The sequence below is a fragment of the Gopherus evgoodei genome, chromosome 1, assembly GCF_007399415.2.
Source record: "Gopherus evgoodei ecotype Sinaloan lineage chromosome 1, rGopEvg1_v1.p, whole genome shotgun sequence".
In the NCBI taxonomy this organism is placed as follows: Eukaryota; Metazoa; Chordata; order Testudines; family Testudinidae; genus Gopherus; species Gopherus evgoodei.
The window spans coordinates 155,287,653-155,302,217 of record NC_044322.1 but is presented as its reverse complement, the minus strand read 5'-3'; the positions used below and the strand labels follow the sequence as shown (position 1 = coordinate 155,302,217).

Sequence of the window (14,565 nt, the reverse complement as noted above, 5' to 3'; positions counted from 1 at the left end):
CCATCCTAACTCCCTTTCCCCCTCCCCCCCCCCCAAAAAAATCATCTAATCAATTAAGCAATTAACCACAGACTTCTCCAGGGTTTCTTCCACTCTGTCCTTTGTGCGTGGAACCCCCTCTCTGAACTAATCCATCAGACCACTATCCTCTCCTTCAAATCCTCTTTTGTGATGCCTCCAAGTAATCACCAAGTGTTTGAATAAATAGGCCCTGGTGCAGGTGGCTGAAAGGCACTTGGCATAGATCCATACATACTTACTGGAGACAATCCAGTATAACACAAAGAAAAGGGCATATTTTAAAATTGTGTCTATTAGATTGTCTCCATCTCTTTCAGTACCTACCACATATATGTTACCTGTCAACTAAGATTACAAATTCTTCAGGAGCAGGAATCATGTCTACCTCCATACAGTACCAAAGACAATGACAATCTTCCTTTGTGTGACTTTATTATTTATATTATGATCATTTCAAAACCTTGTTGTAAGCAGCATACAGTAAAGCATAAGATTTCGTTATCTTTATTGTATCTTTGTCTTCATAAGTACAGATGTAATTAGTTGTCCAAACTTTTTAAAATCTCACCACAGTATTTGACTCCCAACACCTTTTTCAATAGTGAACTTCACAGGCTTGATGCTAATTAGTGTAAAATAATATTTTAATCTGTCCTGCCCATTGATTTAATCAAGTGACCCTTTGGTCTCATTACTGGGTAAGGTAAAGAAAAGGGATTGACACACTTTCACTATGCTTTTCATAGTTTTCAGTATATCGTTTATCTTGTTCCTGTTGAAGATGTATTTCTTATTATTTCTACCTTTAACAGAGTGAAAGGCATCTGTTATAATAATTGGGAATATTTCTTCTTTTGCAAGCATATGTTCATATGGGTACTTCACCATAGGATGCACGCACCCATGTGCCCTTTTGACAGAAGATTTGAATTAGAAGTGTCCGTGAGTCCATGCCTACACATTATAGAGCCTTGTGCTTTAGAGCAAAGGCATATAGAAAGGAGTGGACCTGCTGCTACTACAGTTCCTTCTCAACTGGCTGCGATTTGAAATGGAGCAACTGCATGACTGCTGCTTCGTAGCTGATATTACTAGTTCTTTTACTTGTTTGCTTTATTCTTTTCTTCTTTATTTTCTCTAATATTTAGTTTTAAATTTTGTTTATTTTTCCCCTTCTTTCCACAAATTTATTACATTTTAGAAGGGTTCAAGACAACACCCCCTTCCCATTTCAGAACCAGTTCCTTGGCTTTGCACCAGCCTTACTTTGGAAGTATGACAAAAGCCCCAGAATTCATAGCCTTCCAGACCTGCAGTAGCTATTTCCCTCAGAGCACCAGGCTTTCTAGCTGTCTTCAGTGTCTCAGAGACTTTCATATCCCATTGAAGTGCAAAGTTTGCGCAGGATTTAAAGGAGAGATGAGATTGAAGCTTCTCCTTATGGAACACTCTTGAAGACCAGGGTCTGAGTGCCCCCTCTCCTCCCTCATTACTTCAGCGGCGACCGAGGTTGCTTCAGAGACAAAGGATTGAAGAAGAGAGAGCTTCCTGCTCCTAACGAAACCTTCAGGAAAAGAGGTAGATTACCTCTTGGCACTGAACCTGAGGAGACACCATGTTCCTGGATGAGTACCACCAAAGATTCTACAGGCACCAGCACCAGAGCTTTGGTACCATCAAAACCAGATAACTCAGAAAGATAAGCCTCCTAGTAAGCACCATAGAGAGCCAATTATTCCAGCACCATCTAGGCATCAAGACTGCTAGAAGCCTAAAGACTTGAGGAAGTCCAAGGCACCAGCACCATCTTCTCCAGTGCCGTCTTCAGATAGTGTGCACCCAGAGCATAGAGACATCACCTCAACAACCACTTCAGCACCATCCTCATAGGTGCATCATTTTGCATCTCCTGCGAGGGCTCCAGTACCACCCCTGTACATTTCTACAGCCCTCTGTCACCTTCAAGGTTCTTGTCACAAAAGGCTTATCTGCCTCAGAGGAACTGGAGTCCCCCCTCTTGCAAGTACAAAGAGAAGTTCCCCATTAATACCAGTACTACCATGCCAGCCAGGCTCCTCTCCTCCCCTCTCAGCAGGTCACCCGATACCTGTCCACCAGCACCTCTGGTAATGCCTCACCCTTTGATGTCTCCAGCACCAGTGCCCAGAGCCCCTCCTTTGTATTCTGGGATAACACCTCCAACTCTGAAATCTCAGTACAGGGCTACTCAGTTTACTATTTGACACTTCAGGCGGTGTACCTAGACAAGGACACACCAGAGTCGAGAAGGTACCCCAGACCCTCCAAACACATATAACCCTTCTGTACCCACAACCCCAGTGCACCTACTGGAATCTCTAGACTGCCTATGTGGACAAATTCTATAGGGTTCCTGCCCAGAAGAGAACGGCTGGAAGTTCCACAGGCCTCAACAACCACCAACACCACAGCTGCAGTCACCAATACTGCGTGCTTCTCTGGTATGGAAGGAAGATCAGGAGGAGGATCTGCAGCCACCTCCAGAGGAGGAGATACCTTCTTCTCATAAATCCTCCTCTGCCCCGAGCAAGGCAATGGTGCCAACACCTTCCTTGTATGTGGATAATATTAGGTTATTTCAGGACATAATGAAGAGATGTACAGGGGCTCTTGAGATCTCGACAGAGGAGGTACAAGAGTCCCAGCACTATGGTGTTTATTCTTCAAACCACCCCACAGAACACAATAGCACTGCCCGTTCATGAGGCACTCTTATCTCCAGCCCACAATTTATGGCATATACCTGCTACTTTTGCACCTACGTGTAAGTCGATGGACCAAAAAAATTGTATACCAGCCAAGGGGCTGGAATATTTCTTCTCCCATCCTGACTCCCTGGTGGTGGATGCAGTTAATGAGAGAAAATGCCAGAGTAGATCAAGATCCACATCTTCTGACAGAGGCTTCTTTGGTAGGAAGAGTTATTCTTCTGCTGCTCTTCAGTTCCAAGAAGCAAATTATCAAGCCATGATGGCAAATATGATTTTACTATTCTATGCGAAATTCACTAATTTTATTAACAATTTGCCACAGGACAAGAGGAGGCAATTCTAGGCCCTCACTTCTGAAAGACAACTGATATCCAAGATCTCTTTACAAGCTGCCTTTGCTGCTGCTGTTACAGTTTCGCCATTTTTAGCTGTTGTTATGTGATGAGGATCCTGGCTCCAATCATCTGGCCAGTCCAGAATAGAAGTGGAAGACCTCCCTTTCAAAGGGCTGAAGCTGTTCAATAACAATACTAGTCCTTCATTGCATTCCCCCAAGGATGCGAGAGCAACCCTGAGGTATCTCGGGATCTATGTACCTGGAACAAAGAGATGTTTCAGCAAATCAGACTGCACAACAATCCCAACTATTCCAACATCAACAGTACCAGGCCTGTTCCAGACCTACTGAATCTCCTAGAAGGAGGCCTGGGCCTCACAAGAAAGGGTGACCATCTCCCTACCTGCAACACCCTCCAAATGACCATTATGGCAACCTCGTCATGGGACACGAACAGTGCCCTTCCCTGAAGCCACTGTGCAATCCTGTCCTCCACTCCACCCCCCTTTGGGGACCGCCTATCACAATTTCTACCTAACTGGGAACTTATCACCACAGACAAATTGACTTTAGAGGTTATGGCTATGGGATACTCTACCCTTCCTCCTCTCTCTTCAGGGACCTCTCTCATGAGGATCTCTTAAAACAGGAGGCCCAATCCCTCCTCAGTATGAGAACGATAGAGCCACTCCTCCCAGAATTTGTGGAAAGAGGATCCTAGTCCAAATATTTTCTGGTTCCCAAAAGAAATAGCATTGGAGGCCAATTCAGCCTCCTGAGGTCAAGAACACCCATATTCTCTCACAACACTTCTGGATGGTGACTATGGTTATCATAATCCTTCTTTGAGTCAACGGGTTTAGTTTCCTGCCCTCAACCTCAAGACACACATTTTTCACATTGTAATGCACCCTTTCCACAGACGTTTTCTACATTTCATCATTAGCTTAGAACATTGTCAATATCATGTCTTTCCCTTTGACTTTCCACAGCTCTCACGGATTTTTACAAAGGTCCTCTCAGTAGGTGCAGCTCACCTACATCAAGACAGTATTTCAGCCTTTCCCTATTTAGATTATTGGCTTCCCTAGGGGTGCTCCACTCTGGATGTCCAATTGGCAAGAAGCAAGGTTCTAACCTTGCTTTAGGCCCTCAGTCTTTGTATCAGCCTAGAAAAATCCGCACTGTCTCCCATCCAGAGGATAGAATTAATTGGAGTTTCCCTGGAGTCTCAAATTGCTAGGGTCTATCTACCTATCTCCATTATATCCCATCTGGTCACTACCCTACAGCTAAGTCCCTGGCCAACTTCAGCTCCTAGCTCATATGTTGGCCCTGTCATTTGATACACCACACACAGGACTACATCTTCGATGCCTTTGGGCCTGGCTCAAAATCTCAAACACACCAAACAAATGTAGCCTTACCAAATGGGTTTCTGTACCCCCTCCCTGGGTGCTGGACTCCCACAGATGATGAAAAGACCCCCGATGAAGGTCTGTGTGGGAACCCCATTCTCGTTCCTGCTACCAACATGAATCATCACAATCGATATCTCGCTTCTAGGCTGGGGAGCTACTTACAAGGTTCCACAAACAAGGCAAATGATGTCTGCAAGCAATGTTGCGTTAGAGCTAAGGGCAGTTTGTTATGCCTGCAACATCTTTCTCCACACATTTGGGGTCATCATATCAGAGTAATGGTAGATAACAGAGCTGCAATGTCCTATATAAATTGACAAGATCCCAGTTTTTATGCACAGAATCCCTAAAATTGTGGAACTGGTGCCTTGCCTGTTACATAGAGATCTCTGTGATTTTCCTACCAGACCTCCAGAACATGGTACCAAAGGTTCTAAGTAAAAATTTCCATCAGGACCACAAGTGGGAGCTCAACAGTGTGATCTTTCAGAACATCTGGAAAGTATGGGGCCTTCCCTTAGTGGATCTCTTTGCAAGGGGAAACTCAACTGTGACTCTTTGGTAGATCCTGTAGGGACTGGGACAGGAGTGGTCAAGCCTAATGGTCAGAGCTGGTGGGCCAGAGTTCCACTAAACCCCTCCCAGGCTGGTTCTGCAGAGCTGTCCGGTGACTGTCATGGTCTATGAACTGCTTGGGGACCCACAGTCCTTCCTGGGTGTCCTACTAGTCCCAGGGCCTCACTCTCTCCATCTGTTCTTACCTCCAGTGCTGTTGATTCTCACCTGCTGCTGTTGTAGTTTGATCAATGCCTTGAGAATTATCTTGATTGCACCTTCTTGGTCCAGACAAGTGAGGTATTCAGATCTACATCACCTTTCTACAGAGAGACCCTGATGCCTCCCTCTCAGATCAGACCACCTGATGCAGAACGCTGGCACCATGAGAAACCACCAGCCTTCTGTCCCTGAACCTTATGGCTTGGCTCCTCTATGTTTCTCGGCTTTAGAGTCAGACTGTTCAGCAGAGATAAAATCTGTACTCCTGAATAGTAGGAAATCCTCCACTCATAAAACTTACTTGCAGAATTGGAAACATTTCCTTTTCTGGTGTTCTTGTCACTCTATATCTGTTTCTGAAGCTCTTCCTGTAAGGACCCTTGATTATTTGTTTGAATTAAAAAAACAAGAACTATCTATGAGATTTGTCAAGGTGACACCTAGCAGCTATTATAGCCTTTAATTCACCTATCCAGAGCCTCTCAGCTACATTCCTCAAGGGTTTAGCTTATCTGTTCCCACATATCTGGAACCCCACACCTCTGTGAAACCTTAACTTGGTCCTCAGTGTCTGAAGAAACTCTGCATTCAAATCTCTGGGCACATGTTTGTTCCTGTAAGACCCCCTTCCTGGTAACCATCACCTTAGCTAGAAACGTTGAAGAAGTTGGAGTGCTTTCAGCTGACTCATCTTATGCTATCTTCTGTGACAGAGTCATGCAGATTTGTCAGACTTCCATATCAGAATATTCATCTGCCACTATTCTTCCCCAAACCTCACTCCTCGAGAAGAGGCAAGTCTTCTCACCTTAGACATTCGGAGGACACTAGCCTTCTGTCTGGACCCTTCATGGTCCCCCTAGACTGGTGCTGCAATGGGTCCACAGGTCTACACCTGCTCATTACAAGCAGGAGGTCATGTAATGCGCATGTGCAGACCTTTGGACACTGATAATTCAAATCTCTGGACAAGAGCTTACAGGCATGCATTCCACCTACGATAGAGCACCCATAGGGACAAAACATCTTGAGCAACTCAAGTTATTGAAAGGTAAGTAACCTTTCCTGTATGTAACATGTAAATTGAATGGGAAGAAAAATTAATTTATTTTACAACAAAGGCACAATGTAAATCACAAAAAAAAAGATGAGGGAAATGGAAATGAAAAAAAACTTGCTGATGTGTACTCAGTTCTCATCTAAAAATACAGCTGTAATCTCTAGCCTTCTGAAGATCTATCATGCTAATTCTCTAATGGCGTATGTTTGGTTTTATGTTAATAAGAGACAGTCTGAATGTGTTTGTTTCTAAGTGAAACCACATATTTTAAAAGCTTTCCAGTTTATTTCTGAATGTTTATTTTAGGAAGAACTGCTGCTGCTCTCAGAAAGGTTGTGCTGGTTTCCCTACAGATATTAGAGTGGTTTCTTGTGTTTTAGCTGCAACGTCTCGTTTTTTAAAGAAATGATTTTCTTTCTCCAGAGGGAAATGCGGGGGAGCATCACGTTCAAGATTGTGCCAAGTTATCGGACTCAGTCTTCATCCTGTGAGGTAATGAATTTAATGAACCATTCCCATCCTTTCGCAGTACTGTAACTAACTGCCTGCTGATGGCTGAATGTTATTGCTTTCTGGGAAATTGTTTCTGCCTGTGCTGTTAGATCACGCACACCAATTTTACAACAAAGATAACGGAACAGGAGTAGGTCCCACCCACCTACTCAGCCCTGCCTTCATATTCATCTTATCAGCACCTTAACTAACCCTTTACAGCCTATGATGTTAAAAGAAAAAGGAAAACCTCTTGAGTGTCTCTTCAGTTAACATGGAAGTACAGGGTCCCCTGTTTTAAAATTCATGATTTAAAATACTTTCTCCAGGAAGTCTATTTGAGTTCCGAAGTTAAGGAGCTTGAATAAAAATTTCTGCTCTGTTTTAACATGAAAAATGTATGAATTGATTGATTTGGGCTGTTAAGGGTTAGTTGAAGATCCTGTTTCTGTATAAATCTGTTCAGGTAAATTTGTGATAATTAAATGTCTGTAACAGTAACATGTGGCTAAATATTATGTTTCTGTGCAGAATTGGTAATGTATCATTATTCAAGAAGAACAGGTTTGGAATTCAGTACTCTTTGAATTAGCAAAGTGATGCTGTGGTTTTGCAAGTTTATATAACTCTTCGTTGCACACACAGCTATTTTCTATGTGTAACTGAAAGGAATTAAAACATTGAAAATGGCTATTAGGTAAGGATATTCTTCCTTCTTGGACTTACAGATTGGCATAAGCACTGTGTAAGCAATGCTATTCTTTCCATGGGGCATGCTTGATTCTTCAACAGGAGGCAGACTCGGTATTACACAAGTGCAATAGAGAGCATTCCATCTCAGTTCCAAGGGAGCAGGTTCTACTCCCCATACTTCCAAATCCTCAGAAAGGGCAGGGAAGGTGAAGACTTGTCCTGGACCTTCAACAGCTCAACGTCTTTATCAGGAAATTGAAATTCAGGATGATTTCACTAGCATCTGTAATCTCCTACCTGCAGGAAGGAGTGTGGTTCACAGCCTTCAGCATGAAGGACTTGTATTTCCATGTTGATATTCACATATCATAAAGGAAGTTCTTGTGGTTCGTAGTTGGCCAGAAGCACTACCAGTTCCACGTCCTCCTCTTTAGGCTTGTGATGGCACCCAGTGTGTTTACAAAAGTATTCACAGCAGTAGCAGCCCAGATGAGATGCCAGAGGTTTATGGTGCTCCCATACCTGGTCAACTGGTTCCTGGTAGGACAGTCTCACCAAGAAGCTGTCTCAGCAATACAATCTCTTCAGCACCTCCTTGCAACCTTAGGGGTATGTGTAAATGAAGACTAGTCTGTTTTGTCACCCACAAAGACAAGAAATTTGGTAGGGGCACAGCTGGATTCTGTCTCTGCACAAGCTTTGCTCCCTGAAGACAGCTTTTACACAATGAGCACCCGTTCTCTTGCATTATCCACAAGTCTCAAACTACAGTGCATTAGTGCCTCTTGCTGTTAAGACCATATGGCTGCATGTACCTACATGACACACGTCACCAGTACGGTGCCTACAAGCCTGGCTCCACTTGACCACAGAATCACTGTTCCCTCTGCAGTTCTCAGCTCCCTTGTTTGGTGGTCCAACCCAAACAGAGTCATGTTGGGAACTCCTTTCTGCTATCCCACAAGGGCCACCATCTTGATGGATGCCTTCCTCACAGGATGGGGTGTTCATTTAGACTACCATACAGCCCAAGGTACATAGACCCCACAGGAGGCTTGTCTCCATATAAACCTGCTGGAGCTCAGATCAGTCTGCCTAGTCTCCAAAGGCTTCCTCCATCTCATATACTCACTTCATGTACAGGTACTATCAGATAATATCACCACAGTGGTCTACATACCAAACAGGGAGGAGTGAGATCTTGTCCTCTCTTCATGGAGGCATTTGGGCCATGGAACTGATGTATCAGGAATCAGATTCTGTCCACACGTTTATGGCACACTACGCCCTGATTCAAGTGGAAGCTATGGATGCAACAATAGGAACAGTAGTACTGCAAGCACGGCTGATGTCAACTTCCTCACACCCTCCTCCAGACTGAATACTGCTTGTGAGTCACCCACATGAAGAAGACCTGGAGTTTCCTTACTGTAGCTGGAGATTCTTCGAGATGCGTGGTCCCCTATCTGTTTTCCACCACGTGCCCTCCTTCACCTCTGCTTCAGACCCTACTACATTGCAGTAAGAGGGGGAACTGGAGGAGGGTCAACCTGCAGTGCCCCTTATACCTCTGGACAGAAGCATGCAGAAAGATACTGTAGGTGTGCAAGTCAGTGGACACTGCTTGGAAGAATTTCTGAACTCTAGCACATGGCAACCATGTGTACCCACATGTGGAAAAAGATAGGAACCACATATCTCAAAGAACCTCCAATTACAGCAGGTAACCTCCATTTATGTTCATCGCTTTACATATAATGTTACTACATATATTTCACCACGATATCATTGACCAGCAGGCTATTAGTTTTAAATAATACCTCACAATGCCTATTCTGTATAAAGATTATTACAGTGGTGTACAGGGTGTGAATACAGTGGTCCGTTCGGTCACAATCTGGTCTTAAAATAGTAACATCATATACAGAAAAGCTATTTTAGTAATTTTTATGGCGGTTTCTAAGATTTGTTGTTTTTCTTCTTCCAAGGCATGGACAATTAAAGTCATCACAGTACTGTAGTATAGCTTTACAGCTAGAGGAATACAAAATTAGTGCTGCTGAACTTTTTTAAAACTCGAAACCATTGACTATATAGTGAGATTTTTCTCTACACATTAATTACCCTCAAACAGAATTAACTGTTCTTAAAATCAAACATAATATGCTACTATTACTTTAGATATAAAGGCACATTATTTTTCTACATTTGGAAGGTACCACCTTTGAGTACCTGAGACTTGCAGCTGTCTAGTTATATCTGTCCTAATTTGTGGCTCCTTAGTAATGTTTAATGGAGTTCTTGTTACCTGAACATTAAGCCATCAGCAATCTGTAGAGATATTATATCCCTTTGATATGTTTGACCCTCTTATTGTGTAGAGTCTCCATAGTTAATCACTTCTGAATCAGTGGTTACTCATAATGAGATTTAATCCAGGCTGTTGTTATATTTGGTTGAGATTTTCAAAGGTAGGTAGGGGATTTAGCTTCACAAGTCACGTTAGTTTCAGTGGATCAGCTGTGAAAATCTCAACCTGAGATTTATTCCAAGCTTATTCAGATCTCTGAGTGTCACATAGTGCATATGCTTCACCGATTTTAGCAGCTCTCTTCATGCATTTCTCATGGCATGAGGGAGACAGGCTCCTGAATGTTGTTCATCCGTGGCAAGGTAAAGTGAAGTAGGTTTGGAATCTGGGTTTTATTTTACTTGGGCAGAAGGCTGTCATACTCTTTCAGACTTTTCTTCACCCAAGGTTCATTAATTTTTAGAAGAACGAGTTGAGGTGCCCTAGAAGGACCAAAACAGGACTAACAGACAAGTCAAATCCCTGATGCCTACAACAGGAGTTACCAATTAAGGCCAAACTATTTAGTGAGACATTAATATCCCAGAAGGATATTTTGGGATATTTCCATGCTTTCACTATGGTAATAGACACTGAAGAAAAATCAAAGACAGAGAAATCGTATTTAACATTACTGGATTAGGTTGCGAGGCAGCTCTGACTAACATGCCAGATTCCCTACTTCTAATTACTCCAGGGAAAATAGAAGCCAATGCAAAGACATTGGTTTCAAGAGTAACAGTAGGCTGGCAATCTGCCATCTTGCTGGGCATGTATTTGAGGATTAGAGACAACTTCAAAAATTGAATTTTTATTTCCTGGCTTAGTGTTTGCTGATATTATACTGTTCCTATAATCACTGTTGTGTAAATTATTGATCATCTGTTGAGGGCGTCTGCCATCCAGTTATCAAGGTGGGTATACAGTCTGACTCCTCCAGATACTCATTTAGCGCAATGTCCAGAAACATTTTTTTGTCCTCCTTTCACTAGCCAAGAAATTTCACCCTTCCCTCTTGGTCACAGACTCTAGCCACAGTGATTACTGCAACACACTCTGCCAATGGTTGATTGTGAATACCGTGCAGAAGTTTCAGCTCATGCAGTATGTAGTATCCCATCCAAAATAAGACATGAAGAGAGCATATCATATTGGCATTCCATTTCTGTCTTGGCTCCCTGTCTAATTCTTTATCTACTTCAAGATCCTGGTCCAAATTGTTAAGCCTCTCAATAGGGTCTTTCACTCGCACATCCCCAAGGAAGGACATTGACTGACAGCTGATTGAAACATTTTTGGTAGTAGTACTTGTGTTGTGGAAGTTTTAATACAAAAGATCAGTCTGAGTTTGAGTCATACCTTTTTCAGGACACAGTGCAAGACTCACTTCATTACACAAATTGTCCCTCAGTAAAGACATCTCTTATTTTCTCCTGAAAAATCAACAAACAAATATTATTTTTAGAAGTGCAACAACCTGGACAAGGATTGAGAAAACAATTATTAGTCAGACTTCTTGTACTTGCCACCTAGACTAGAGTACTACTTTGAACTATACATTCGTAGCAATATCCTGGTCAAACACTCTTACTTTCCATTGATACAAGACCCTTAAGAATAATTTTCAGTTTAAGATGCAAGAGAGTGCTGACAGAGTATATATTTGCAAGTAAATGTTCTCTGAAAAGAGCAACTTCTAAGTCTTTGAAACTGTCTATGTGAGACACAGGCAATCGTTAAAAAAAATTGAATGGAGTGGTAATCTTTTTAGTGGACTCAGAAACACTAAATAGGAAGCATTTCCTCCCCCTGGAAAGTGTTTCCTTTTGGTGCCATTCTAATGCATGCAACTCTAGGCCTTCCCGGAGTCCTTCCTTTACAGTTACAGAAAAATCTTTCTAGGTTTATTCATGAAAACAGGACACCTTGCACCAGATTGGAATTGAAGTATGTTTGTAGATTCTGACACTCATCTCAACATACATTGTGGGGTTTAGCTTTACCAGATGTGAAAATAGAACCATCACCTGGCTGCTGTTGCTAGGGTCTGGTGTGACAAGAAATTGATTAAATAGCACTAATAGTGGCTGCCGAAGGATCACTTCGCTTATAAGTCACTAACCAGCACCTTAACTCTGCCAACGCTTGGAAGTGGTGGGATTGTCTCAGCTAATGATGAAGGTAGAGCTGAAGAGTCAGTCAAAATCCAGGAGCAATGTGCCCTTTTGTTTGTTCTTGCTTGGCTTAGGGGTGACATAGAAGTGTCACTTCACTTCTTTCTCTCCTTAATGTAGTGTTTGTTTAGGTGGCCTAAGCAGGACAAGTTTGGGAAGTCCTGGGGTTCAGGTAGTACTGCCTTAATTTTGGCAGTGGAAAGCACCTAGTTCAAACATGCATTAATTCTGGCCTCCTTGGAACACCTGCTCCATCCTGTGTTTGCCTCCTCTCCCCCAAGAGGATTGACATTCTTGAACACTTTCTATGAGAAATAATTCTCCCCTTGAGCTAATCGCCAGGCAGAATCTGAATTTTTCTAGTTCTAAGCAGTCCTGGTATTCTAAGATGATGTCCATTGTGTTTGGTAGCTTCCAATAGGCTGTATGCAATACACAATTTTGCTGTCCTAGTTTGGAATCTTTTTTCTTTCAGAAGAAACTTCCTAGACATTAAAAATTGGATGCATGCCTCTGGTAGTTGGGCAAATCAAGATAGCCCTAAGTTCATAGTTTCCATCATTCCCTTTAGCTTTTTCTTAGATTCATAGATTTTAAGTCCAGAAGGGACCACATGATCATCTAGCCTGATCTCCTGCATGTTGCAGGCTACAGAATCTCCTCCCCCCACTCCTTTAATAGACCCTTAATTACTGAGTCCGCAAATCATGATTTAAGTTACAGAGGCTTTACCATTTACACCAGTTTAAATCTGCAAGTGACTTGTGCCCCATGCAGCAGAGAAAGGCAAAAAACCTCAAGGATCTCTGCCAATCTGATTGTGGGGAAATTTCTTCCTGACCCCAAATATGGCTGCCAGATGAATCATAGATTCATAGACTTAAGGTCAGAAGGGACCACTATGGTCATCTAGTCTGACCTTCTGCACAATGCAGGCCACAAAATCTCACCCACCCACTCCTGTAACAACCCCCTAACCCATGTCTAAGTTATTGAAGTCTTCAAATCGTGGTTTAAAGACTTCAAGGTGCAGAGAATCCTCCAGCAACCCTTTGCCCCATGCTACAGAGGAAGGCGAAAAATCCCCAGGGCCTCTGCCAATCTGCCCTGGGGAAAAATTCCTTCCTGACCCCAAATATGGCGATCAGTTAAACCCTGAGCATGTGGGCAAGACTCACCAGCCAGCACCCAGGAAAGAATTCTCTGTAGTAACTCAAATCTCACCCCATTTGACATCCCATCACAGACCATTGGGCCTATTTACCTGCTAATAATCAAAGATCAATTAATTGCCAAAATTAGGCTATCCCATCGTACCCTCCCCTCCATAAACTTATCAAGCTTAGTCTTGAAGCCAGATATGTCTTTTGCCCCCACTACTCCCCTTGGAAGGCTGTTCCAGAACTTCACTCCTCTGATGGTTAGAAACCTTCGTCTAATTTCAAGTCTAAACTTCCTAGTACATCCTAAAACCGCATTAGCTTTTTTCACAGATGTATCACATTGGCAGCTCATAGTCATCCTGTGATCAACCAGTACTCCAAGGTCCTTCTCCTCCTCTGTTACTTCCAACTGATGTTTCCCCAATTTATAACCAAAATTCTTGTTATTAATCCCTAAATGCATGACTTTGCACTTTTCACTATTAAATTTCATTCTTTTGACTATTACTCCAATTTACAAGGTCATCCAGATCTTCCTGTATGATATCCCAGTCCTTCTCTGTGTTAGCAGCTTTGTGTCATCCTCAAACTTTATTAGCACATTCCCACTTTTTGTGCTGAAGTCAGTAATAAAAAGATTAAATAAGATTGGTCCCAAAACCGATCCCTGAGGAACTCCACTAGTAACCTCCTTCCAGCCTGACAGTTCACCTTTCAATACGACCCGTTGCAGGCTCCCCCTTAACCAATTCCTTATCCACCTTTCAATTCTTATATTAATCCCCAACTTCTCCAATTTAACTAGTAATTTCTCATGTAGAACTGAATCAAATGCCTTACTGAAATCCAGGTAGATTAGATCTAGTGTATTTCCTTTGTTAACAAATTGGTTTCCTTCTCAAAGAAGGAGATCACGTTGGTCTGGCACAATCTACCTTTTATAAAACCATGTTGGATTTTATCCCAATTACCCATTTATTTCTATGTCCTTAACTAATTTATCTTCCAAAATTTGTTCCAAGACCTTGCTTACAATTGAGTTCAAACTAACAGGTCTGTAGTTTCCCAGATCACGTTTTTTCCCTTTTTTAAAAATGGAAAGTATATTACCAATTCTCCAGTCATAGGATATGACCTCTGAGTTTACAGATGCATTTTTGTTATTTGGCTTCTCTGATTTGTGGAATTGTCAATCAGGAGCCTAAAAGCAGATCACACTAGTTCTTAATTGTGATTCTTGGTTCCCAATGTTAGGGAGCAGGGCACTTTTCAAAGGGGCACCAAACTTACTCAAGGCATTCTTTTTAAAATTTTGCTTGAGTTTGTG

General features: G+C 42.4%; 1 protein-coding gene across 14 annotated transcripts in view; it reads left to right on the top strand.

Moving 5' to 3' along the window:
* The window catches only part of CASK (calcium/calmodulin dependent serine protein kinase), a 415,898-nt gene that overhangs the window by 370,550 nt on the left and 30,783 nt on the right, over window positions 1-14,565 (top strand). For all 14 annotated transcript variants that reach the window (XM_030576389.1, XM_030576372.1, XM_030576320.1 and 11 more), the window contains one exon: window positions 6,790-6,858. In XM_030576389.1, coding sequence (XP_030432249.1) covers window positions 6,790-6,858 — 69 coding nt within the window. The remainder of the gene's footprint in view (window positions 1-6,789; window positions 6,859-14,565) is intronic.